At 40.1% G+C, this 24,900-nt stretch overlaps 1 protein-coding gene across 1 annotated transcript in view; it reads left to right on the forward strand.

Moving 5' to 3' along the window:
• Positions 1-18,792, forward strand: part of RabX4 (RAS oncogene family member RabX4) — a 29,852-nt gene extending 11,060 nt beyond the window's left edge. The window contains exons 2-5 of the mRNA XM_065237727.1: positions 8,668-8,867; positions 8,940-9,032; positions 17,058-17,171; positions 17,245-18,792. Of these exons, the coding sequence (XP_065093799.1) occupies positions 8,668-8,867; positions 8,940-9,032; positions 17,058-17,171; positions 17,245-17,373 (536 nt within the window). The 3' untranslated portion in view covers positions 17,374-18,792. The remainder of the gene's footprint in view (positions 1-8,667; positions 8,868-8,939; positions 9,033-17,057; positions 17,172-17,244) is intronic.
• Positions 18,793-24,900: the final 6,108 nt, after the last annotated feature.

Below are 24,900 nucleotides of genomic sequence, written 5' to 3' on the forward strand. Positions count from 1 at the left end.
AATATATTCCGATTTGGTTTTGATGAAATCTCGAACTGTTCTTCGAATACCACTCATCATATGTCGGACACTCTGTTGGCTAACCTGAGCGGCCGTTTCGTTCCACCATCTATTCATCTCTGTCGTATCCCGAGTCACCTTTCCACTTCTCTTCAACTTCTATATGACAATTCAAGACCAAAAATTGAAAAGGCCTCAACTCCATTTTGTAAACAAAACTTGTAAGGCTATTTTGTCGTGAACTAAAGTCCGCCAAGGTAAACCAACCAAATGAGCAGGTAGGGGAAGTTCTCCTCTCCGATTGTGGTTTAGGTTTGCGAATGTAGGTTTTGATTCGCGAGAAAATGGCCTTACAAGGTTTGTTTACAAAATGGAGTTGAGGCCTTTTCAATTGTTGGTTTTGAAATGCCCATTATTTCTCATTTGGGCGTTATTGAGGGCAGTTGGGTGGATTGATGTCCCTTTCGAAGAAATCTACCCCGTTGTCCGAAACCACTGTAGAACTTTTCCGCTGTAGTGGCAGCTTGCCAAATCAGGCCAAAACTTTACAGGTCCATTGTGAGGAAGAATAGGTTTTTTTCATGCCATCCTGCTTGTACATTTTGAAATCCATAGTCTTGTTTGTCACGAAAACCTGGTTTTTTTTTTGTCGGCAGCTGCAAATACCATGCCAGATCAAAAACTTTCTTGCTAATTTATCGGTAAAAACGAATTTGAACTTGCTAGGGACATCACCTCCACCAGTGGCTTTATACAACTGTCTTCCGGGAAGCTGCCCATAATCCATCTTTATGTACGTTTCGTCGTCATTGAGGATGCATCCTTCATACTTTGTAAAAACCTCATTGTACAACTTTCGGGCACGTTTTATGGCCATTAGATTCTGCTTCAGTGTCCTGTTTAGTTGCTTACTGGCCCGAAAAGATCGAAAGCCTTCTCGCTGACGAATCCTTCTGACGGTGCTTTGGCTGGCATTGAATTTCTTGACGATATTATAATCCGGCAGCCCTTGGTTTGCCCTAACCGTTCTCAACACCTTCAAATGCAGCATCCACCCCTACGACGCTTGCTATGATCCTGATGATCGATAGTATTCCGCTCACGGAAACGTTTGAAAACACTGCACACGGTCCATTTAGCCAAATTCAACGACTTAGCGATTTTTGAACCTAACCACGTCGGATTTTCCAAGTGGGTGTCAAAAATTTATTCTCGGTTTGCGGCTTCTATTAAGTATAACTTCTTTTAAACAAAATGAATCGTGACAAAGTTTTCAGCACTCAAATAGGAAACATTTAAAAACAAACTGCCGTCAAAGCATTCCAGATCCAACCGCTAGGAGCACTGCAAAAAAATAAACAGTGCGTCCAGACTAGGGGCATCCCAGTCTTAACTTTGCGTTTCTCTTGATATACCTATAGATACCTGGAAATATTTAAAAATATTTTAGGAATACTTAAGAAATACCTAGCGATAGTTTGTATGATTGGTTGCTGTAGACGAATTTCAATTGTTTATTTTTACGACGTAAGGGATTTTGCGTGGAATTTTATAAACTTCATACGATATTAACATTTATGCAATTAACAGTACTGCATCCAGTGTGACTTATTTTCCCAGTCCAAGAAGGAAATATGACTGTCGGAACCAATCGACCATTGCTCGTTTAAGTGTATAGTTCAAATAACATATCTGGAAATTACTTTTGTGTTATAATTCTAGACCAACAATAGAAATAGGCGGAACAACCAAACGTAAACAATGGCTTGAAACGCAAATTCCTTGAGAATCAAACCACTCTCACGCTAACTATGCCATTCAATAAAGGAAGTTTGCTCTATCAGATTGTGATGTTAGATTGCTTCGTTTACGTTTGGTTGTTCCGCCTATTTCAATTGTTGGTCTAGAATTATATTTTCAGCCGATCGTTTGATAATGGCAAAGGGCATATGAGCTGATGGGAGCTGCATCGAAAGTTATTAGAGTTTTAAAACCATTCGCATCATACTTTTGGCATCTGGATAGCCGAGTCTCATAGCATCCGTGCCTACATTTCTACGGGTTTCGCCCATACGATGCCTTTCTACTTGTAGCTCACAAAGATCACCTAGTTGGACACGATCGAATCGAGATATATATTTGAATCTAAATTTGGAACGGGTTTTAAAAATGATTACCACACTATTAAGTTCACAGGAGATTTTAAAACTTTCCTTGTGGATATTATGGTCCATTAGGTATGAATTCATTGGTAGAAGATTGTAAACTATCGAGAAACCAATTATTTAATCCTGGCGAAACCGATAGAGTTGGATCAGAAAAACGCAACCTTGGTGCAATTAATTTTTTCCTTTTGAATCACGAGCTGGCTCACTGAAAAATTGATATTTTTGCATAGGTACCATTTCGTATGAAAAATTGTATTACGTACTCCTTACATTGAATCCACATTTCATTTTATATAAATTTACTTTTCATTTTATCAATTGAAAATCATTGAACCAATGGAGCAAACAACAACATACACATCACCAGCATCCGACCATCACACTTACGTTGTTACTACGATGAAAATGAAGTTAAGGTTTAAAATACCTAAAAGTACTTAAGAATACTTACGATATATTTAAACATACTTAATAAATATCGGAACTAAAGTTAAGAGTCGGATGCCCCTAGCGTCCAGAAATTAAATGACTCAACCTATATAGTAACAACGGGTGTCGAACTAACCATCTTTCCCCTCCTTGAATGTATTGCTTCAATCGCGAGAAAATCAAAATCCTGTATTTTATTTTGGTCCGTCGTTTCGTTCCATTTGGGACCTTCTACAGGGACTCAATTTTAGTTAAATTTAATCATTGATCACCATACGATTTGTTTCTTATGGGCAATCATTCACATTGAGCATGAGCATTGACGACCACACAAAATGTTGCAAAATTATCTTCAATCTATATCTTACGACAGCACAACCAAAAGCTTCACAACTTTCAAAAATATAATAGTTCTCTTGACTTTGCTGTGATGTAAAGTTATAAAATATGCTTTATATTCGAGATTTTAAATTTGCCTAGAATCTCGGCAAATTTTCTTACGAAGTTTTGTGCCATTAACTTTTAATTGAAATCATAAATCTTGATGATGTAAAATTGTATAGGAAGCTCATCTCGACATGAGAATCCGACATATTGTTGACTTCTTCCACCAACAACTTTCAACGGGTACTTCTTTAAATCTGAGGAAAATATTAAATCTACACGGAGGTACTATCCCATGTTACATTGCAGGTTTTATCGAGGTTTTAAAGCATTCTACAAATCCAAATCATGGTCTACAGAACCCTCATAAAACCAAAATTGTTACTTGGGATAACTACTTCACTATACAGGGTGCGTGACGAATTTTTGCAGTAAATTTCAAATAGTAATTTCTCATGCTTGTGCATCATGATTTAGATATATTTGGCAGCACTGGATAGCTTATACTGTTAGGTGTAAGATTTAAACAAACAATGTTGAGTAAACGTAAAGATGTCGAAACAAGAGAGCAATCTGTCAGCCGTTGTCGCTTTCTTGCGCGCCGGAGTATGCATGAAAGAAATAATTCGGTCGGTAAATGTGTCTGAAAGAACAGTGTATAATATTAAAAAAGGCTTGGGAAAGTGATAAGACGGAGCACCTGCTCATACTGCTAATAAAGCACAGAAATGGCTTACGGAAAATATTACGTATATTTGGGAGGAAGAAATTTGGCCCCCAAGCAGTCCCGATATCAATCCGTTGGATTATTTTGTATAGGGCGTCGTCCAACGGGATACCAATAGAACCCCTCACACCACACTTAAGTCGCTAAAAGCTAAAATCAAGGCAGTGATGACATCTATGGATCGAAACATTTTAAAACGTGCATACTGCAGTTTCCGGAAGCGTCTAACTACAGTCGTCGAAAGGGAAGGCAATTTTTTTGAATAAATTTACTTACAACTTCCATATGTTGCGAAAGAAAATAAATCGCACAAAATTCATTGCTAGAATAACTAACTGGTGTATTTTTTCTCAAACATGCCATTTACTGCAAAAATTCGTCACGCACCCTGTACTCATTATTTTCTAGCATAGTTCTGTTCATAGTCATCCCAAAATGGTGAGGACCACAGTGGAAAGAGCGTCCAACATAGCTCTGGTCTTCACAAGCTCCTACCTCACGCTTCCACGTGTCGGATGATGACAGCCAGTATATGCCCATATATGTGCTGGTAGCGGGGTGTGGACAATGTCATCACGATTAACCCATATCGTGATGATAGCAAGGCTGAGGAGGTGCGAATCGTCGAGCGTCTGTCCACCAGGAGGTGCGGCTCGAACAGCGTCTGTCTGGGATCCAGCGGCTGAAAAAGAAATGCTGTATTGTGTCAGCTAAATCCAAGATGGCAGCCCCATCTACACAATAACCCGAGCGTCTGTCCACCAGGAGGTGCGAATCAAACAGCGTCTGTCTGGCATCCAGCGGCTGAAACAAGAAATGTTGAATCGTGTCAACTAAACCTAAGATACCAGCCCCAGAAACACGATGTAGGTATCGCGACCCTGGTACGGTAGCATACTGAATTATAAAAGTACTCAGAAAAATGAAGTAAGAAGAAGAAAAAAACGAACGGAATTTCCGGCAACTGACCCAACGGCAACGAAATAAGGACAATGAATGGAAACTCGGTTCTTGGAATATCAGAACGTTAAATGAACCTGGATGAGTGGGCCTTCTGGCCCGTGAACTGCAAAAGGTGAATGTGAGTGTGGCTGCTATTCAAGAAGTACGGTGGCTTAGATCTGGAGAACGTAAATTCAGGGCGGTAGATCCTATCGCCAACACATCGTTCAAATACCATATCTACTACAGCGGTGGCGATAGAGCAGAACACGGAGTTGGTTTCGTAGTGATTGGGAAACAGATGAAGCGGGTTATGCGGTGGAAACCGGTTAGCGAGCGCATTTGCGTTTTGAGGATTCGTGGCAAATTCTTCAATTACAGCCTGATCAACATCTACGCACCGACTAACGATAAATCCGATGACGTGAAGGACGCGTTTTATGAAAGCCTGGATAAAACCTATGATGAGTGCCCTAAACACGACGTGAAGATTGTCGTCGGAGATGCAAACGCGCAGGTCGGAAGAGAGGAATTCTCGGATGTCGTAGATGTCAGGACCTTCAGGGTTCCTAATATCGACTCGGATCACTACCTCGTTGTCGCGAAAATACGAGCGCGTCTATCGACCGTTGCGAGTTCGAGAAACCGGAGATCGATGCGTTTCAACATCCAGCGTTTGACAGTAGATGGTGTTGCTGCAGAGTACCAACAGAAGCTGAATGAGCGGATAGCGGAAATCCACGTGAACGAGAATCTCAACAATCTGTGGGAAGCTGTCCACGGAGCGGTGAGCACAATAGCACGAGAGGTGATAGGTACAGCTCAGAGGTGCCCCTGGAACGGGTGTTTTGACGAGAATTGCCAGCGAGTGACAGAGGAGAAGAACGTCACCAGAAGCCGGATGTTGGTGTCTGGTACCCGTCAGAACAGAGAGCGGTACAGGGTAGCAAGGTCAGCCGAGAAACGAACCCATCGCAGGAAAAAAGGCAGTACGAGGAACGTGTTATTGCTGTGGCGCATGAAAGTATGGAGCAGAATGATATGCGAAGGTTTTACGCAACTGTCAATGGCGTGAGGAGTAAGACAGCGCCGTCTCCCGCCATGTGCTATGACCGTGAAGGTAATCTGCTGACAGATAAAACGATGGGCTGCCAGGTGGAAGGAGTACTTCGAGACGTTGCTGAACGGAGAGAACGAGAGAGCATCTGCAAACAGAACACACATCGACGACGATGGTCAAGCTGTGGAACCACCAACGCTAGAAGAGGTGAAAAAGGCGATACGAGAGTTGAAACACAGTAAGGCTGCGGGGAAGGACGAGCTCCCGGCCGAACTTCTCAAACACGGAAGTGAGCAGCTGCACCAGATGATCCACCGTATACTGGTCAAGATATGGGAGGAGGAAGAATTTCCCGCTAGTTGGTTGGATGGTCTCGTTTGGCCCCTCTACAAAAAGGGACACAGACTGAAGTGCGCCAATTACAGAGGAATCACGCTTTTGAATTCGGTGTACAAAATATTATCACGTGTTCTGTTCAACAGATTGAGATCGCTTGAGGAATCCTTCGTCGGCGAATACCAGGCTGGTTTTCGTGAGGGTCGATCATCGACAGATCAAATGTTTACCCTGCGTCAAACCCTTGAGAATTTCCGGGAATACAACTTGCAGACTCATCATTTGTTCATAGATTTCAAAACAGCGTACGATTCAGTAAAGAGAAACGAGCTATGGCAGATAATGCAAGAAAACGGTTTTCCGACGAAACTAATTAGGCTGATTCGTGCAACGCTGGATGGTTCGAAATCATGTGTACGGGTTGCAGACGAGATTCCGGCCTCGTTCGTGACCTTAGATGGGTTGAAGCAGGGAAATGCTCTTTCGAACTTGCTATTCAACATCGCCCTCGAAGGAGCGATTAGGAGAGCTGGCGTGCAGATAAACGGTACAATCGTCACAAAGTCGCACATGGTCCTTGGTTTTGCGGACGACATCGACATCATCGGAATCGACCGTAGAGCAGTGGAAGAGGCGTTCGCGCCTTTTAAGAGGGAGACAGCGAGGATTGGTCTCACGATAAATTCTACCAAAACGAAGGACATGGTCGCCGGTAGAAAGCGTGGGAGCAATAGTGGTTTTGGTAGTGAAGTGGTGCTAGATGGCGAAAAACTTGAAGTTGTGGACGAATTTGTTTATCTTGGTACTTTAGTGACGTGCGATAATGATGTTACCCGCGAGGTGAAAAGGCGTATTGCAGCCGCGAACAGGGCTTTCTACGGGTTGCGTAGCCAGCTGAAGTCCCGCAGCTTGCGTACGAAAACGAAATTCGCGCTGTACAAGACGTTGATTCTGCCGGTAGCCCTTTATGGCCACGAATCGTGGGCATTGAAAGAGGCCGATCGGAGAGCTTTCGGTGTCTGCGAGCGTAAAGTGCTGCGAACAATACTCGGCGGTAAACTGGAAAATGGCATCTGGCGGCGTCGCATGAATCACGAGTTGTACCAAGTATATAACGGCATGGATATTGTGAAGCTTATAAAACACGGCAGGCTACAGTGGGCTGGGCATGTGGCACGAATGCCGGAAGAGCGTCAAGCGAAGTCAATATTCAGCAGGGAACCCGGAAGAGGACGTCGGCTTCGGGGTAGGCCACGCACGCGTTGGCTTTGTGCAGTTGAGGAGGACATTAGGTCCTTGAACGTCCAAGGCGACTGGAAGCGATTGGCTCAGGACCGAGACCAATGGAGACGGTTACTTCGTTCGGCGCAGATTTGAATTCAACGAGTCGTCGCCCATCAGGTACTCAGGTAGTTCTGTTTTAAACTGTTAACTATATCCATGGCATTTGAAATAGAAAATTATTCTGCTTATGCAACTGACAACCGAGAAGCATGTTGCCAAAAACGACTCACTTCTATAAGAGATCTAAAATGTTGGCATTATATATTCTAATAAATAGTCACCACTTGAAGTTCTTTTCCTGTTATGGATCAGAATTGAATTTCGAGACAAAGAAGAGACGTGATTTTATGGCTATAGTCTATGCCCTTCCATTCGATATTTAGTTTATTGCTTTCCGTTATTTTCTTCGATAACCTTAACTCAACATGTGACAACAACGATGTCTGATTAAATACGGGATTTAGAAAAAAAAAACATTCTTTTCAAACATGCTGGACTGCAAAGCTCAACCGTTTCCTTATTTATCTGGTTTTCCATTTTCACTGCCTTTCCCGTATGACTGACCACGCCATTCAGCATTGAGATAGCTACCATGTTAAACAAAGGCAACATTGCCAAACAACACGGCCAACCAGAACAACTCAGCTACTGAATTGAATTGACTCAGAGTCTTTTCTTTCCATCAGAAAATTTACTCATATTTGGAAAAACCTGCAGTTCCTCATTAGTTATGAGTAACTACAGCTTTTTCTAAATATGAGTAAATTTCGTATCGAAAGAAAATGCTCTGAGTCGATTGAATTCAGTCGCTGAGTTGTTCTAGTTGGCCGTGCGGCATGTTTCGACATAAATTTTCCGTGTCTGTACATTTCCTATAGTATACTTCCAGACACGGGCAGCCATCGTAAAAAGCATTCGGGTCGTAAAATTTGTCCCAAATTTGTTATAGTCGTGCGCGTGTTAGTCTGAATGTCAATTTTTAAGCACACAAATTACGGTGACAATCTTTGAGCTTTTGGCATTTTATTAAGCGATAATCCAATCTGAATTTGTAAAACTCACGTTAACGTGTCCTGGCGCTGCTATCAACATCAAAGCACGTTGACGATGATGTGCTGATGTTGAAAACTTGTGCCGAATGAATGCTATGCAAAGTAAAGCCTACGCTATAATGACTGTCTGAGTGGTTTTCACGACGCGTCGTCGTTGAGAATCATCCTGCGGAAAATGAGATCGCTGGAAGCAGGAAAAGAATTTACGTTACAATTTGGTTGGCTAGGGTTGCCGCGAGCAAGATTATGACATTTTGAAACAAAATTTCTCTTCACATTCCACAGGCATCGATTTCAAACAGAAACTGATCAATCTGGACGGGGTGCCAATTAAGCTGCAAATTTGGGACACTGCCGGTCAGGAACGGTTCCGAACGTTGACCACGGCCTATTACCGCGGAGCGATGGGCATTCTACTGATGTACGACGTGACAAGCTTGGAATCCTTCAACAACCTTTCCTACTGGCTGAGGAACATTCAGGAGGTGGGGGAAATCCCAATTACAACCCTATTTGGTGATAAATGTAATTGCAATGATGAACATTAATAATTTCAGAACGCAGCCCCGGACGTGGTGAAGGTACTGGCAGGCAACAAGTGCGAGTGTAATCCACCCCAGCGGGCCGTGGACAAGGATCGAGGAGACAAGGTAGGTTTTTGGGGAGGCAGCGTTGGAGCTTTTGGTGATTTTTCTGATAAAGGTCTATCATATTTACGGGAACATTCTCGCAACACTGTCATCGTCCTTGGGGGATGCGGAGTTAAAAGTAGAACCGGAAATTGAGTCACAGGGATTCGCCTTCCATGCAACAATTTGCTCCTCTCCCAGGGAAAACTTTAGTTAAAAGGGCAGGGAGGCATTTCGCGGGGTGGTTGAGCCATTACACCAATTTTTGCTAATTTATTACATGAATGTGTCATTTGGACGACGCCAATCGGGTGCGCCTCACTGGCAGCGGTTTTTTTGCTCCGGAAGCCTGCATGTGCTATTATAAACGTGAGAAAAACTAAACCAAACAAAGCGGTTCCATAATCCTTTGTTTGACGATAGTTCCATTAGTTAAGGGGGGAAAACGAGCGCACTTGAAAAGAAAGCACCGCAGTCAGTGGGAGGTGAAAATGGACGGCAAATATCAAAACAAGAGAGTAATCTAAAACAACAACAGCAACAACAACAAGTTGTGTTCATCGCGACGATGGTGAGGACAACGACGACGATTGCACTCGGAATCGAATGAATATTAACCGAGACAAACAGGCGTCGCACGGAATACGTAATAACACCCCATTTTTGCCAATACAGTTCACTGTATACCGAATGCTGCCGCAATGTGAGTTGGTGTATGCAAGCCGTTGCCGTATAGCACCCACCTGGTGAGGCTGTTCGCAGGGAAGGTCATTGAGTCCTTGTACGGAAACCTTAGGGAGGCAGATTTAATTTGCAGTTTTGTTTTGATTGGATGTAATTTTACATCGAAGGGTGAGTCACTCGTTTATGATCTCATCCATTGGAACCGTAACTTTGATAGTCTTCGAAGTTTATTCTAAAAATTGTTTACAGCAATTGATGTTTAAAAAAAAATTTAAACAAGTACTGAGGATCCTAGGGTCAAAGTTGTTGTTTTTTTATTATAATAAATGCAAACGATCAAAGTAACCCGTATTATCAAATATACCCTGTTTTACGGTACCAGATTATATTTTCATGAAAATCATGCAGTACGAAGTTAGAAATAAAGGTGTGGATATGTTTCCTACCACAATTTCCCAAAACAGTGGTGTTCCGTTTTTGACACATTCCGATTTTGGCACATTTCGCTGGCATGTTCCGATTTTGGTAACAAACGCTTCCGTTTTAGGTAACTCAGTTAAGAAAATTTGAGCTTAAGTCCACTGATAATGTATGGAACACCTAGGATACATTCAGGAATACTTCAGAGTATGGTATGGGTAGATTCAGAGACCTTTAAACCTAGTCCAGTTTATGTTATAGAAGCATCTATACTAATTTGAATGTGGACCTAAAGAATTTTAGAGACAAATTTCAGACATTGTGAAGTTTGCTTCTATCAGGTTCGGTGAGCTTTGCGACGCGAGTACATTAGACTTCGAGAACTGATTTGGATATTTCAGGCGGGGTCTGGGAGGCTTCGAAGGCATTATCAGGATCAGGGGCCTGTCATCTGTCAAAATGCTAACATTACGCCTTATTCGTACAATACACGAACTAAATTTCGTACGGACCAGCAAACTGCTGCTCTTCTTGTCTTCTAAGGTACCTGTTCGTATTTGTGTTGCTCCTGTGGAGATCTGCGGTGTGGGACCATTAAAAATACCCATTGGCAGAAGCATACTTTTTTCCTTATCAATAATCTGGAGGACTAAAATTATTAGTTTCATCTGTTATTGCCAGACCAGCTGTAATTACACAGAGAACCAATAGACGATGCTTGGGACTAGCAATCATCCTCAATGTGTAAAAACTGGTGGTCTCGAATTAGGCAATACCAGCGCCAGCCGCGCCTGAACACAGGTCAAGAAAGGAATGGGTAGGAATGTGTTGACGTGACACTCGCTTTGATGGAAGCCGAGGAGTCCTCTGCACTTCCACGAGGAATCACAGGGATGAGGATTGGGTTTGCAGCAGGGTTCGTTTTGGTAAACGATAAGCTGAATTGATGTCCTAACGATCGTATAACGCGAAGGAGCTTGGGATTGAACCCACGGTCTTCTGCTCAGTAAGCAAAAACGTTTGCTACTAGGCAAACGAGCTCCTTTTCAATCATCGAGTTGCTGTTATTACCATGTAGTCATATTAACAAATAAAACGATTGACGAATCTTGATGTGGATGCGCTTGAGATTAAACTCAGGATGTTCTGCTCAGTAAGCAAAAACGGTTGCTCTAAGGCCACCGAGCCCCTCATATCACATCATACCGTTCCTCAAGTTGTTATAACTATTCAAACCCGACAACGAAAGGTTTAGCAAAATACACGATAAACAAGCGATCTTACCATACATTTTTAATATGAAAGGACCTGGGACCGCGTTTTTCTGCTAAGTAAGCAAGTCACTGCAACCGACGATCTTTCAAATCCGAAAACAAAACGCTACGAAAAAGTATTTCGGCCTTGATTAAATTCCACTATCACGCGACGTTCAATGTTTCGATTTGCTCTTTAAGCATTGTTCAGGCAATCATAACAAACTATGACCGACGTGACGATTGTTTAAAGTAATATGAGTAATATGAGTATTATTGTACAAATTACAGTACATTGTATGTAAATGTTACCTCATTATTCTGCAGCGCCATCGGTTTTGATTTCTGGATCTTGAGTTGTTTTGGTGATATACTTACTTGCGGCATACTATTTTGGGCGCCCATATAGGCGTGTACTATGTAGGGTAGCTCACCACTCGTCGTGATGGTGGGATATAGCAGACAAATTAGAGACGAAACATTAGGGAGGAAACAAAGAGGTATTAGTATTAGTTATACCTAAACAAACAAAACAAAAGAAGAGCAGAACAATAAAAAGAGAATAAAGATAAAATGGAAAACAAAGAAAAAGAAACGTAGGCAGATTATTGGAAAAGTATAAAAACAATAGAAAGAAGCATAGATCAACTACTAGGAAAACAGAACTACTTTATAACTAAAAGTGCAATGAATGAGCGTTAGTTTTGGGATCATTTTAGTGTTAGAGTTATGATCGTTTTGATCCGTAGTCAACCCTGCCAGCCTCTCCAACACTTGCAGTGGTTGTTATTAGACATGTGCGCCGATCAAAATATTTTCGGCGGCGGCGTGATATGTTATTTTCTGCCGGCGGCGGCGGCGTGGTGGCGTCACGCCGTTTGCTTTTGGCGGCGGTGGCGTGGCGGCGTGGGTCGGCGTGAGTTTATTTCAACTGATTTAGAAAAAAAAAAAAATACTTTCCAAACCAATCGCACATGGACAAAAAATGTTACCCACATTTGATTTCAGATTACTGAAAATCGCTAAAACGTAGGTCACTCATAGTTTGAGTAAATTTCCGGACCCTTTCCCGGGAAAAACTTCTCGAATATGGGAAAAATTAAGAAAATTGTACACAGGTTAGAAGTGTACTAGAAGACAGATTAAAACCACAATCAGTTTTCCTCATATTCGAGAAGTTTTCCTCGGAAATGCGTCGGAAAATTTACTCAACCTATGAGTGACTTACGATTTCGCGAATTTGAGTAACCTGAACTCTCATGCTTCGTTAGTATGGTGGCCAAAATTGAAAGAAGCTACTGCACAGAGGAAACTAGCCAAACTTCAACGTCTAGCATGCATTGCAATAACGGGTACGGTGCGTAGCACCCCATCAAAAGCATTAGAAGCAATCCTCAATCTGCTACCCTTGCATGAACATGTGCAACTAGAAGCGGAAAGAAGGGCTCTAAGGCTCAAAAGATCTTAAAAAGTAATGCCAGGTGATCTTGTTGGTCATCTAAGCATCTTACAATACTTACAAAGAGGTTCAGTGATAAGTATGAATGGAGACTGGATGAAACCAGAGGACAATTATGAAATTCCCTTCAACGTATGGGAAACGGCACTTTCGGATTGGGAAACTGGTGGTCCTAACGTTCGTCAAGGCTCAATCATATTTTTCACAGATGGCTCAAAAATTGGAATACGAACAGATGCAGGAATCTTTGGCCCCGGGTCAAATATTTCAGTTGCGATGGGACATTTTCCAAAAGTTTTTCAAGCGCACCATACTGTGGAATATCATACTGTACGGTAAAAATGGAACTCAAATGCTGGGAAGAGCAAAGGGTGATGGCCAACTGGATGACTGTCACAAACTGAAACCTGTGGAAAAGATTTATAACTCCTAATATAACATACAAAAAAAGCTCTTAGAGCTCAATAAAAGAGCTCTTAGTATATACACTGGCCTAGCAGATATCACATGAAGAACATTGGTCAGGTTCAGAGTAATATCTGTCGTTTCTGTAATTTGGAACGTGAAACCTCGGAACATCTGTTCTGCAGTTGTGGTGCATTACACAAACGTAGATCCAAATTTCTTGGAAGTATAAGCTTACAACCTAGTGATATTTAGTCTGCAAATCCTGGAAAGGTAGTTGGTTTTATAAACTATATTATACCGGACTGGGAAAAGATGTGTCCAGGCAATTAGCTGTCTAATCGTTAAATAGTGGTCGGTTTTCATGATACAAACAGCAAATAGAGGTACCACAAAAGTTCAAATAATGCACGGAGTGGTTTTACTTCACTCCTCAATAAAAAAATAAATAAATAACTGGAGTCAAATATGAGTAACTCTTACTAATTTTTGAGTAGTTATCATTGGCCGTACATACGAAATTTGTTTAGGAAAGTATCCAAGTGCTTGTTGGTGGGCAAAGTGTTATAACCCTTCTATTAAGTATAAGAAAAGTACGTTGGTGGATACTATTTAAAAGCAATCTGTTGCATTACGTAACATTTAAATGGGCCCTAGGAATTCTTTCATTTATTGAGCATTACACGTTATTAATATGTTGATAGCGATAAATAATATGCTTGTTCTACTCTTATACATATTTGAATGTGCACGCATTGTAGTCATACAACTTTTGGTTTATGTATTAGAAGCACAACTTGGACCTGTAAGAGACTCAAATATCAACGTGCTGTTAATAATATAGGGTGTTGCAGAATGTCTAAGCACGATTTGAAAAAAAAAACAATGACGTAACTTTTTATTTTGTTTTCATGTTCTATATAGTATTCTCTTACAGTTAAACGTAGAAAATCTGAGTCGTAAGCCAAGGAGTGGTTTTTTTTTTTTTATCTCACGCTTCTCATTAGCTTCAGTCCAACAATTTTGGATACTTTTTCCAAGTCTTTCACAAACTTTGTAACGGAATCCGCTGCCTTTACATGTGTCCGCAAATATGCTTTGGTCAGGGCGCAAAAAGTTTCAATTGGCCTGGCCAGTTTGGCGGATTCATCTCCTTGGGTACAAATTGGACCTTGTTGGCTTTATACCAGGCTATCGTGTCCTTGGAGTAATGAGCCGACGCCAAATCCGGCCAAAACAGTACTGAAGCGTCGTGTTTGCGGATCATGGGTAACAGATGCTTGTTTAAACACTCACGCACGTAGACATCGGTTGTCATTGTCTCCGTTGTCACAAAGGGTTTGGAAAGCATACCACTTTCACAAATGGCATGCCCATAGCATTTTTACCGATTTTTTCTGAAAAAATCGACTTATCCACGTCGTCAACACTTCGGCCATCACAAACGGTGTAGTACTGATCACTAGGAAGAGTTTTGGAATCAAATTTAACGTATGATTCAACGTCCATAATCTCGAACACCGATTTTCCGCAAAGCAACTTGTCGTATACACTTTTTTGACGTTTAAAGCAGAAGAACTGAAGGACAGCCCCCTCGCCCGCTCACAAAGATTTCAAGTATCGGGAAAGTCTTCTTCAGACGGCCTACCGATAACTACCGATAAAAGTTTTGAGAAGCTACCGATAATGAAAAAAATAATCTGGCCACCCTGCTTCTGAGCCCTCGGTTTGACGGATGCGGCTTGTTTTTCACTTCGCTTTGGCTTCTTCTGCTTCTTAAACGTCTTTAGACACATTCTTGCCTTGGCCCGCTGGACGTTACTTTTCGAGGATCCCACTTTTCTAGCCACGTCCCGAACCGAAGCCCTTTTCTTGCGAGTGAAAGTTTGCACGATTTTCCGGTTCAGATTTTGGTCAACAGGGTTCGGTTTACCTCCAGATTTTTGCTTGTCCTGGAAAGTTGCTTACACCTTCATATTCCCCAAATTTCTTCAGAGAAATGTTGGAGATTGGGCTGAATATCTCCTTAATAATGATATTTAAAAGAAAAAGGGTGTAGTACACCATTTGTGCACAATCTGTTTGCGCTTTTCCGGAGAAATGTTTCGCATTGTCACGGAAATGTAAAGAACCGCAACTTGCGATACACGAAACTGTTGGTCGAAATGTAAACAATGATTCAGCGTGATAATCAGCTGTTTAAACGGCATCTGAAACAAGCAGGGGTGTTCGAAAGTCGCGCTTACACATTCTGGACACCCTATATTCACTTATTCACCTTTATGTAACTCCGACCTGAATGATTCATTCCTGTGTGCTAGATCGAGAAAGTGCGAACAAACGTCAAAAAACTAAATGACAATCGCAGCACTACACGCTAATTTCAACGCGTTCTAATTTCAACGCGTTCAAGATGCATTTTATCTAAAAGGTGCTACGGATTTTTCATCGGCGTGACATAAATTTATTCGGCGGCGTGGAAGATTTTACTTCGGCGGCGCGCCGGCTTAATTTCAACGGCGGCGGCGGCGTATGAAAATCGTCGGCGGCGGCGGCGTGGCGCGGCTGCGCACAGGTCTAGTTGTTATATCATGCGACACTGTATCTACTACTATGTTAGAGGTATGATTCGTCAAGTTTATACAACTCAATGTTTCAATTGACGTTAACTATTTATCGTGCAATTACAAAAGCAAACCTAAAATTACAATTATAAGGCAATATTATATTTCTTATATAAATAACTTTGATGAAAACAAAAACAAATGCAAAATGAAACTTGACAAACCATCGTCAAACCCCCCATTCTAGAGCAGGGCAATAGGGAGGATTATTGTCACAAGAGACAAACACAACAACAACGAGAGATGAAAATGGGAGAGAAACAGGATAAACAATTGATCCATATGTGTTAACTCAAGGCAACGAAGGCTTAACAAAGTAATCAAACAAGTTGACATAAATCTAACCAGGGTCCAGGAAAAAGCAAGCAGCCATCCAGGATAGAAGTGTTTCACGTTAGCCCCATTGTTGTTGTTGTTGTTGTTGTTGTTGTTGTTGTTGTTGTTGTTGTTGTTGTTGTTGTTGTTGTTGTTGTTGTTATTGCGCTCATCTTCTGGCACCACCCAGGGGAGACTTGATCCTGTACCCAATGCTTAACTTATCTCTATTCCACTCAGCTACTCGCAATTTCTTGCGGTATAGTGGGTGGAATATTATTATATGAGACAATTTAATGCAGACGTCTTTCCAAATTTGGCAGATCGACAGGTAATCGGTGAGTTACCGCGATGGTGGACAACTCGACAACATCTCATCGTCAACGCATGCTATGAGAATTTCCCATTGCAAACAATAACGAAATGACGCCATCGAGCTATCGATCAACTACCCTGGTTACCACCTGGTACCTTATAGCATGATGCTAGGAGGCGGACCGGAAGAATCGATGAGCAACCTCCCCCTGCATCCAGGCCACATAGTGGAAAAATAAACAAATGTGTGATTTTCCCTCTTACAATTCCATGAAACTTCGCATAATTGTTCCCAAGTATGTGCTGGAATTCGGGTATTTTGACTAACGCCTAATTTTTGAAAAAAAGCCTATTGGACATTTTTCGTCAAAAAATGAAGAAAGCTCTCAAAAACTTTAATAATAAAAAAGTACATTTTTGAAAGCTGATAAAAAATGTAAACTTTTCCGAAATGGACACAATAGAACCTTCAAAATTGGCCAAATTCGTAGAATATAAACAAGCTCTCAATAACCATAGCTATTCATAGGTTGATGCAATCATACTTGCATGTGTTTACTTTCATTTCCAGATTGCTGAGAACTTTGAGATGCCATTCTTCGAGGTATCCTGCAAGCAAAACATCAATATCGAGGATGCATTCCTAACACTGGCCCGTAAAATCCGTGAACAACGAGAACACAGAGTATGTCTGGAGCAAATTACTCTTACACAAAGAACACAAATAATGCCTTGCACATTTTTTTTTTCATCAACAGGGTGACAACTTTGACGACGGCGATCGCCAGAAGGGCCTCCAGGATATGATCAAAAACGGACCCGGTTCCAATGGGCTGGGACCGTTTACGTTAGGCAGCGGCGGCGAAGGTGGTCGATGTTCCTGCTAAAGACTGGCCCGGTCCTGGTTTGACCTGGTTCTCTGCGTAGGATAATGGAATTTGTGCTGATCGCAGCGATGAAAAGACTCGAATTTTACCAAGAGATTGATAGCTTTTGTTAGCAGGTTTTTTTTTTGTTTTCTATGGGACTGAATCCCATTACTAGTGTATCGGTTTTCTTTTACCTGGCTCCGCCGTGGAAGCAGTTGGAAAGTGCACAAATTTACAGAACAGGAAATGTCTTTTTATAATGAGATATTATGTAAACAATACTCATATCACTTTAAGTAGCAAGAATACAATGATGAACGTGCAGTAGGGAACTTGCCAGTTTCTTACGTTTGAAACGTTCTCATTTGAAACTAGATGTATTTGTTCTGTGTTCAAATCCATAAGATTAGCATCGTACGTAGAATGAAGATCTCATAGTTTGTCATTCTTCGAGTTTATCGAAATTTCAGTTCCAACGCTCATTGTAATTAGATAATCTATTGTTAATCCTAACCTAACTTAACTACACAGGACTAAATCTCGAAACAGGAAACTGTTCACTGTCTTTCAGAGCAGCCATATTTGTTCGCTTGTTGGTTGCACATGTGAGTAAATAAAAATAGCCTTGCCCGAAACATGATAAACGAACATTGAAACGTATAAACAGTGCTGCATTTACATAGATTTTTGTTTGGTTGCGTTTCGTAAAAAGCGTTGGTTGTAGAAATAAAAATGCGACTGGTGCCTATTTTTGAAGACAAAATTATTCTTGCTGACGCCCTGTGCACATGTGAATAGAATAGTTGGGTCAGAGTGCAAAGAAGAAGCATACAAGAATGGCACTTAAGCTTTCGGTGGAAACTACTTTGCGCTAAAAGCATGCAACAACAGCATCACACTTGGGCAACTATAAGTAATCTCTAACGGTAAGGTTATGTTCCGAAATTGAACAACATTCTAGCGTAAATTAAGTCAATGTGATACAGATGGTTAGGAAAGTAAAATTTTAAACTTCGACTCATTCGACACGTCTTGTTTTGAAATACATTGCGAGGATCATAGGAGGAAACCATCATCAGATCAAAACGGACTCGTTCCGAATTGGAGTAACCTAACGATTTATAATTACATTTATTAACAAAAAAAGTAACATCCTTAATGGAATATGTGCATAGTTTACGAAAGTCTATGAAGTAAATAATTCAACACAAAGAAAAAAAATACAGATTGCGAAAGAAGATTGTGAATCGTTTAGGGGGGAACAAATTATTGGTTATTCCAAAAATGGGTAGACAGTTTGCAGGAAAACTTTGTGAATAGAGTCAATGTTAAATTCGGATAGTAATTCCGAAATAGGAACAACAGGGGCTGAACTGCAATCTAATTGGTAGTTTCCTTTCGGATATCTGAAAATAAAATTTGGAGTATTATGCCAAATGACTAGGAGCGTTATGTGCTTTTCCGAAACGTTTTCTTATTTAAGCCGTGGCAAATCGATGTATAAAAGTTGATTATCATTTTCAACTTTCACGAAACTGCGCAAAGATTCAAATTCTTCGTCAAGCAAGAAACTCCCCTAATCAAATCGTAATGAACGCCAGTATGAATGAACCACGAACCAGCATCTGACAATCTTTTGACGTTGCCCCTACAGCCTTCTACGATGAATCCGCGAAGGGAACGATCAAAATAAAACCGAAGAAAGCATGTAAGTAGGTAGTGCAGCATACGCTGTAAGAAAGAAACACTGACGTAGTCTTCAGCCGTTGGTGCTCGATCGTTCGTTTGCTCTTCTTCTGTGGGCAGGTAAATATGCTCTCTCGCAATCGCAATCCATTGCACAGCCAAGATCATCGTCTGAGAGCTCACGCAGCTCAGTCCCAAGCAGCGAGCGAAGAGTGTAGGATCGGTTTGAACTACTTTCTTATCGAAGAAAGTACGCGTCAGAGTTAAAAAAATAATCGAAATTTGCTGGTTTAATGGTGAAATTTAAACTGCGAGGAATTGATTAAAGTGTTCTAACTAAGATTTCATGCTTCTAAAGTGACACAATACGACTTAGAAAGGTGAGCGAATAAGTCGTTGAATGAGCTGCTTACGCGTCCGAAGGGATAACGGTATTTGGTGGTTGCTTTGCTTCTTTGCGTGCAATTTTGTTGGGTCTATGTTGAAGATCACTCAGGTAGAAAGAATGGCCGTGAAATGTATGAAAAAATGGTTGCTGTTTTTAATGAATGAAAAGAACATTTTGCTCGCGTTGTAGTCAGTCGCCAAACTGTTTGTTTCTTTGGGATTCCTTTGTAAAACTGGAATCCGTTGGAGTAGCACACATCGCGCGGGTTGACACAATTTTACATCTCGGTCGTGCAAGTGAAAGTTGCGATGAAATGTGTGACTTGAATGTGTGAATGAAATCAGACTGGATGGCAAGAATAATGCGAAAGAGTGGAATTTCAGGTGTTTTCATTTAAATTTGCGCGGTACTAATTTTTCAAGATTTTAAAATTACTCCGTTTCTAACTTAATTAATTATTAAATATAAAAGTATGCTTGAAATTCCTGATAGTCCGGTAGTTAGCTGGGGTATTTCTATGCACTGGATTTATTGTGAGTGTAAGAAATGTCATTTTTACTGCATGGTTGAAATTCGAGCTCAAAAGGCAACTTAATTGTAAATTGTCAAACCAAGGTGCAACTAAAACACTGGCCCGATTAAGGAGTTATAATATGTTGTAAGACTACACACTTAGAAAAATTCATGTAAATTTGTCATAACAGACGCGAAACAGCTTAATCAAACGTACTTTTCGTTGAGCAACGAACTTTTCAGTCTCAGAGCACTTAATATTACATGACCTGTTTGTTTACGTTTCATTTTTTATGTCAAAGATGGATTCCGTCACGTGTAAAATTAGTTATTTCTAAGTGTGTATCTATATTTAATATAACATCTTATAACTTTGCAGTCTGAATAAACTATAAGCTGCACCATACTCAGCTGGTGGTGAGTTTGCAGGGAGAGCAAAAAACAATGAATCATTTTCTGATATAACTTCTTCTTCTTCTAGGCTTTTACGCTTCTGTAGCGAGCGTTTTGCTGGCTCTCAACGGAGTATTCTAGATATCTAAATGCACTTCCACAGTTATTCATTGAGAGCTTTCTCTGCCAATCAATGCATGAATTTGTATATTGCGGGGCAATCACAATCACTCAATGCACAGGGAACATTTCCAACCCGAAAGATGTTCTACAAAGCAGACCTTGCTGGTGGTGGCTGGACTCGATTCCCGGTCCGGTCTAGAAATTTTTCGGATTGGAAAATGTCTCGACTTCCCCCCTCCCCCTATGCAGTGTGATTGTACTTGCCACACAATCATATAAATGCAAAAATAGTACAGGCATCGAACGTTCTCAATTAATAACTGTGGAATTGCATCTAGAACACTAAGTTGAAAGCACGCAATAAGCTAATAAGCGATAAGCAATAAGCTTGAAATGTGGAGAAGAAGAAAATGCAGCTTCTCAGTTAAAATCTAGAATATTTCCTCTTCATGTTTTTTAAGACGAATCTTTATCATATATTTATAAAAATGAATTCTCAAAGAATTTCATGGAAGTTACTGGAACATTATTTGATTCCGGAAACTTCGTAAAAGTTCAGTGAACGTTGTAGCACTTCAAGGAACATCGAAGATTTTCAGGAGATTTCGTAGAACTGTAGTTATCTTCGTAGAAGTGCAGGAAACTTTCTAGAAGTGCAGCACATTTTGTAGAATTTTAGCGAAATTTGTAAAAATTCAGTGAACTTTATTGAATTTGATCGTAAAAATTCCGGAATTTAGACAGTCTGGAAAATTCGTAGAGCTTCACGGACCTTCGTAGAAATTCAGGGAACTTTATAAGCATTCAGCAAACTTCGTTGAAGCGGAAACTTTGCACACGTTTGGGCAATTTCGTAGTGTTGAATTTCAGGGAACCTTATAAAAGTTAAGGGTCCTTCTTATAACCTCAGCATGCTTGGCATACACAGTTTTGGTCACGAACTGCTCATTTGCTAATAACTTTGCACACAGTTGACGGAACATAGTTCTTTTTGAAGCTGTAGATAGAATAGAGTGTAAGTTTGTTATTGATATGTAAAAATAGTAGATTTTAATGCTAGTAGTAAACTGTATTTGTTTATGCGTTGTAAAAATGAGGTGAGAAATGCTCACTACACATCTCGGAACTGAAGAGTTAAATTGATTAGCATTGATTCAAATGTTAAGCTTTACCTAATCTTCGCATATCTACAGTAAACTATGAGCCTAATCTATCAATTACTTTAAAGAAAAATAAATTTCAACATTTGAGTTAAAATTTATTACCAAATGAGCAGTTGGTGTGTACAACTGTGCATCAGATTGATGCAAAATTTAACTTTTTCGCTCCACTGTCCTTAAATGGTTTCAAATCAGGTCCTGATTAGCCTCCCAAAGTTACAACTCATTTGGTTAGAAACAGACTTCGCACAAGCCATTTTAAGTTTACATGTAAATTACTATGAGAAATCTCAACTTTTTGTTCATTGCCTTCCAGTCTTTTTCCATATTAAGCTGCGAAACAGTTTGATAACTATTCTTCTAGAAATATTTCTCAGCTACAACTTTGCTGAAAATCGTTTCTATGTAAAACGAGACAGGAAAAAGTTATTAATTATTTAAGAGATTGGTAAACTTATGACAAGATCAAGCAACTGCTCTGTAGGCAACACTGTATTTTGCAGTGTGACATAGTAGACATGATTTTTGTGTCCTATTCAACGCCCCAGAAACACTAATGTTGCCTGCTGAGCAGTTGATTGAGCATGATCATAAGTCATCAGCGCATTGAACCATTGATAACTTTCGATCCTTGCATTTATGCAAAAAGTGGTCTGGAACAAAGTTGTAGCTGGGAAAATTTCCTACAAGTACAGTTGAAAGTTTTTGAAGCAGACCGATATGGTGAATTATTAGATAGACATGAACAAAAATCTTGGTTTTACCATAGTAATTCCCATACAATCTTCAAATGGTTTGTGCCATCTCAGTTTTTCACCAAATGGGTTCAAATTTTGAGAGGTTAGTCAAGAATCGTTTAAGTATTGTGGAGCGAAAGTGTCAAATTTTGCATCACTCTACTGTGCATGCCAAGCATGAACCTCAGGGCACTTGGTTAGAGTTTAATGAGTTTGGAATAGTGCCAGAAATTCTGCACAAGTTCAAAAAAGCTTGTGGAACCTCGCGGAAAATCAACGAGAAACGTAGAAGTGCACCGAACTTTGTAGAAGTTAAGCAAATTACGGATCTGCGATAAACTTTTTCCAAGCGCTGGAAATTTTTAAAACGTTTAGGGAATTAAGAAGCAATTCAAATCATTTCTTAGAAAAAACAGCAACCTTCAAAGAATTTCAGGAATCTTCGTTCCAGTTGTGAGCAGTTCCATGGACACGATGGACACTTTAAAATTGTCAAAAATCGTAGAAAATCAACTTATGGAATAAACTTGAGCTTTTCTTTATCGCTCATAATTTTAATATATTTTGCGATCATCATACGGAAATCCATGTTTTTAGTTTCAAAAATCGTTTCCCATGCATTCATCTAAAAAAAAAATGCGAAAAATATAGTTCAAACACTTTATTACAAATTGATATTTTACGATTTCTGTCAAATTTTAAAGCGCAAATAACATTTTTAAGCCCAAGTAACATTTATGGTTTTATGAGGGTTCTGTAAACCATGAATTAGAATTGTAGGATGATTAAATCCTCGATACAACTTGCATTGTTGTTTGGGTTGCGTTCAATTTCAGAGAAGTGAGGGAGCATCCAGGGGTGGAGGGAGTTGAGTTCAGGGAATTCTGCACAAGTTCAGAAAAGCTCATGGAAGCTTACGGAATATCAACTAAAAACGTAGAAGTACACCGAACTTTGTAACAGTTTAGCGAATTCCCAAGTGACCAAAAGTTCTGCATTCAATGATTAAAATCATTGACAGTTCCGTAAAGTTCAAATAAAGTTCCGTCCGAACCTACAAGTTCCATAAAGTTCAAATAATGTTCTGACAGAACCTTCAAGTTTCATATAGTTCAAATAAAGTTCCGACAGAACTTTCAAGTCCCATAAAGTTCAAATAAAGTTCCGACAGAACTTTCAAACCACATGAAGTAATCCGCATTCTTCATTAGAAGCAAAATTTATTGTACGTAAGTATGAAATGATCAGTGGCCCGAATAAATTATAATTTTTACATTTATGCAGTCCATCAACATTCTATCCAAACATAAAAAAATAAAGAGTAATTTCTCAGATGACGCAGCGGTTCATGCTCACGCAGAAGGACTGGGTTTAATTCTTCAAACAGCTCCAATTCTACCGCTAATGCTGATAAATCAATACACATTAATACCTGCCTTAAGAAATTACTTTCATAAAAGTGCGAACTAAATATAGAATTCTTGTAGCGAACAAAAACCTTTTTTAATTTATTTTCTAAAAGTTCCACCAGAAGCTGCTTGGAATGCTCTTCAATTATGATACCGGAACTTTCAAGTTCTTACAACGACTTAAAAATGAAAAATGAATTCTATAGACCACCTCCAATCAAGCTGCTTAAGCCACAAATAGCCTTTTATCAGAACTTTTGGTTACTTGGGTTACGTTGCCATTCGAGGAACTGCGTTAAACTTTTTTCAAGTGCTGGGAATTTTGAAAAAGTTTAGGGAATTTAGTAGCAATTCAAATCATTTCGTAAAAGTTTAGCATCATCCTAAGAATTCCAGGGATCGTCGTTTCAGTTTTGAACAGTTCCTCGGACACGATGGACACTTGGTATGAACTTTGAACTTTTTTTGTAGCGCATAATTTTTATTATTTTGCAACCACCTTACGGAAATCAATTTGTTTGGTTCAAAAAATTGTTTTCTGTCAATTAATTTAAAAAAATGTTCAAAAATGTTACTACGAGTACAATATTTTACGATTTCTGTCAAATTTTAAAGCGTCCATTAGCAAGTACTATTCCTGGTTTTATGAAGGCTCTGTAAACCATGAATTAGAATTGTAGAATGATGTAAAAACTCGATAAAACTTACAATGTTGCTTGGGTTGTATTCAATTTCAGAGAAGTTAGGGAGTTTTAAAATAAACATAAATTTAATGATATTAAAAATGCGCATTCTAACCTTCGATTGAAAGAAGGGAATACATATCGCTAGGAAAACCGACTTTCGATCGGAGGCTCGGAGGGCCGACAGTCATATAACATTCGACTCAACTCAACGAGATCCGAAAATGTCTGTGTGCCTGCGTGTGTTTCAAAATATTGGGACTCATGTTTCTCGGCAACCACTGAACCGAATTGGAGGTAACAACCACCAAACGAAAGGAACATGGTCTCATAGAATGCTATTTAATACTTTTGGAATCAGTCAACTGGCTACGGAAATATGGCCGGAGCATGTTCCGGAGCGTATTGCCATGAGACTAAATCCAACCTGAAAGGTATAAAACTCATCATGTG

Source organism: Ochlerotatus camptorhynchus, unplaced genomic scaffold (assembly GCF_037179485.1).
Source record: "Ochlerotatus camptorhynchus isolate MF236.1 unplaced genomic scaffold, CSIRO-AGI_Acam_v1.1 ptg000639l, whole genome shotgun sequence".
Taxonomy (NCBI): Eukaryota; Metazoa; Arthropoda; class Insecta; order Diptera; family Culicidae; genus Ochlerotatus; species Ochlerotatus camptorhynchus.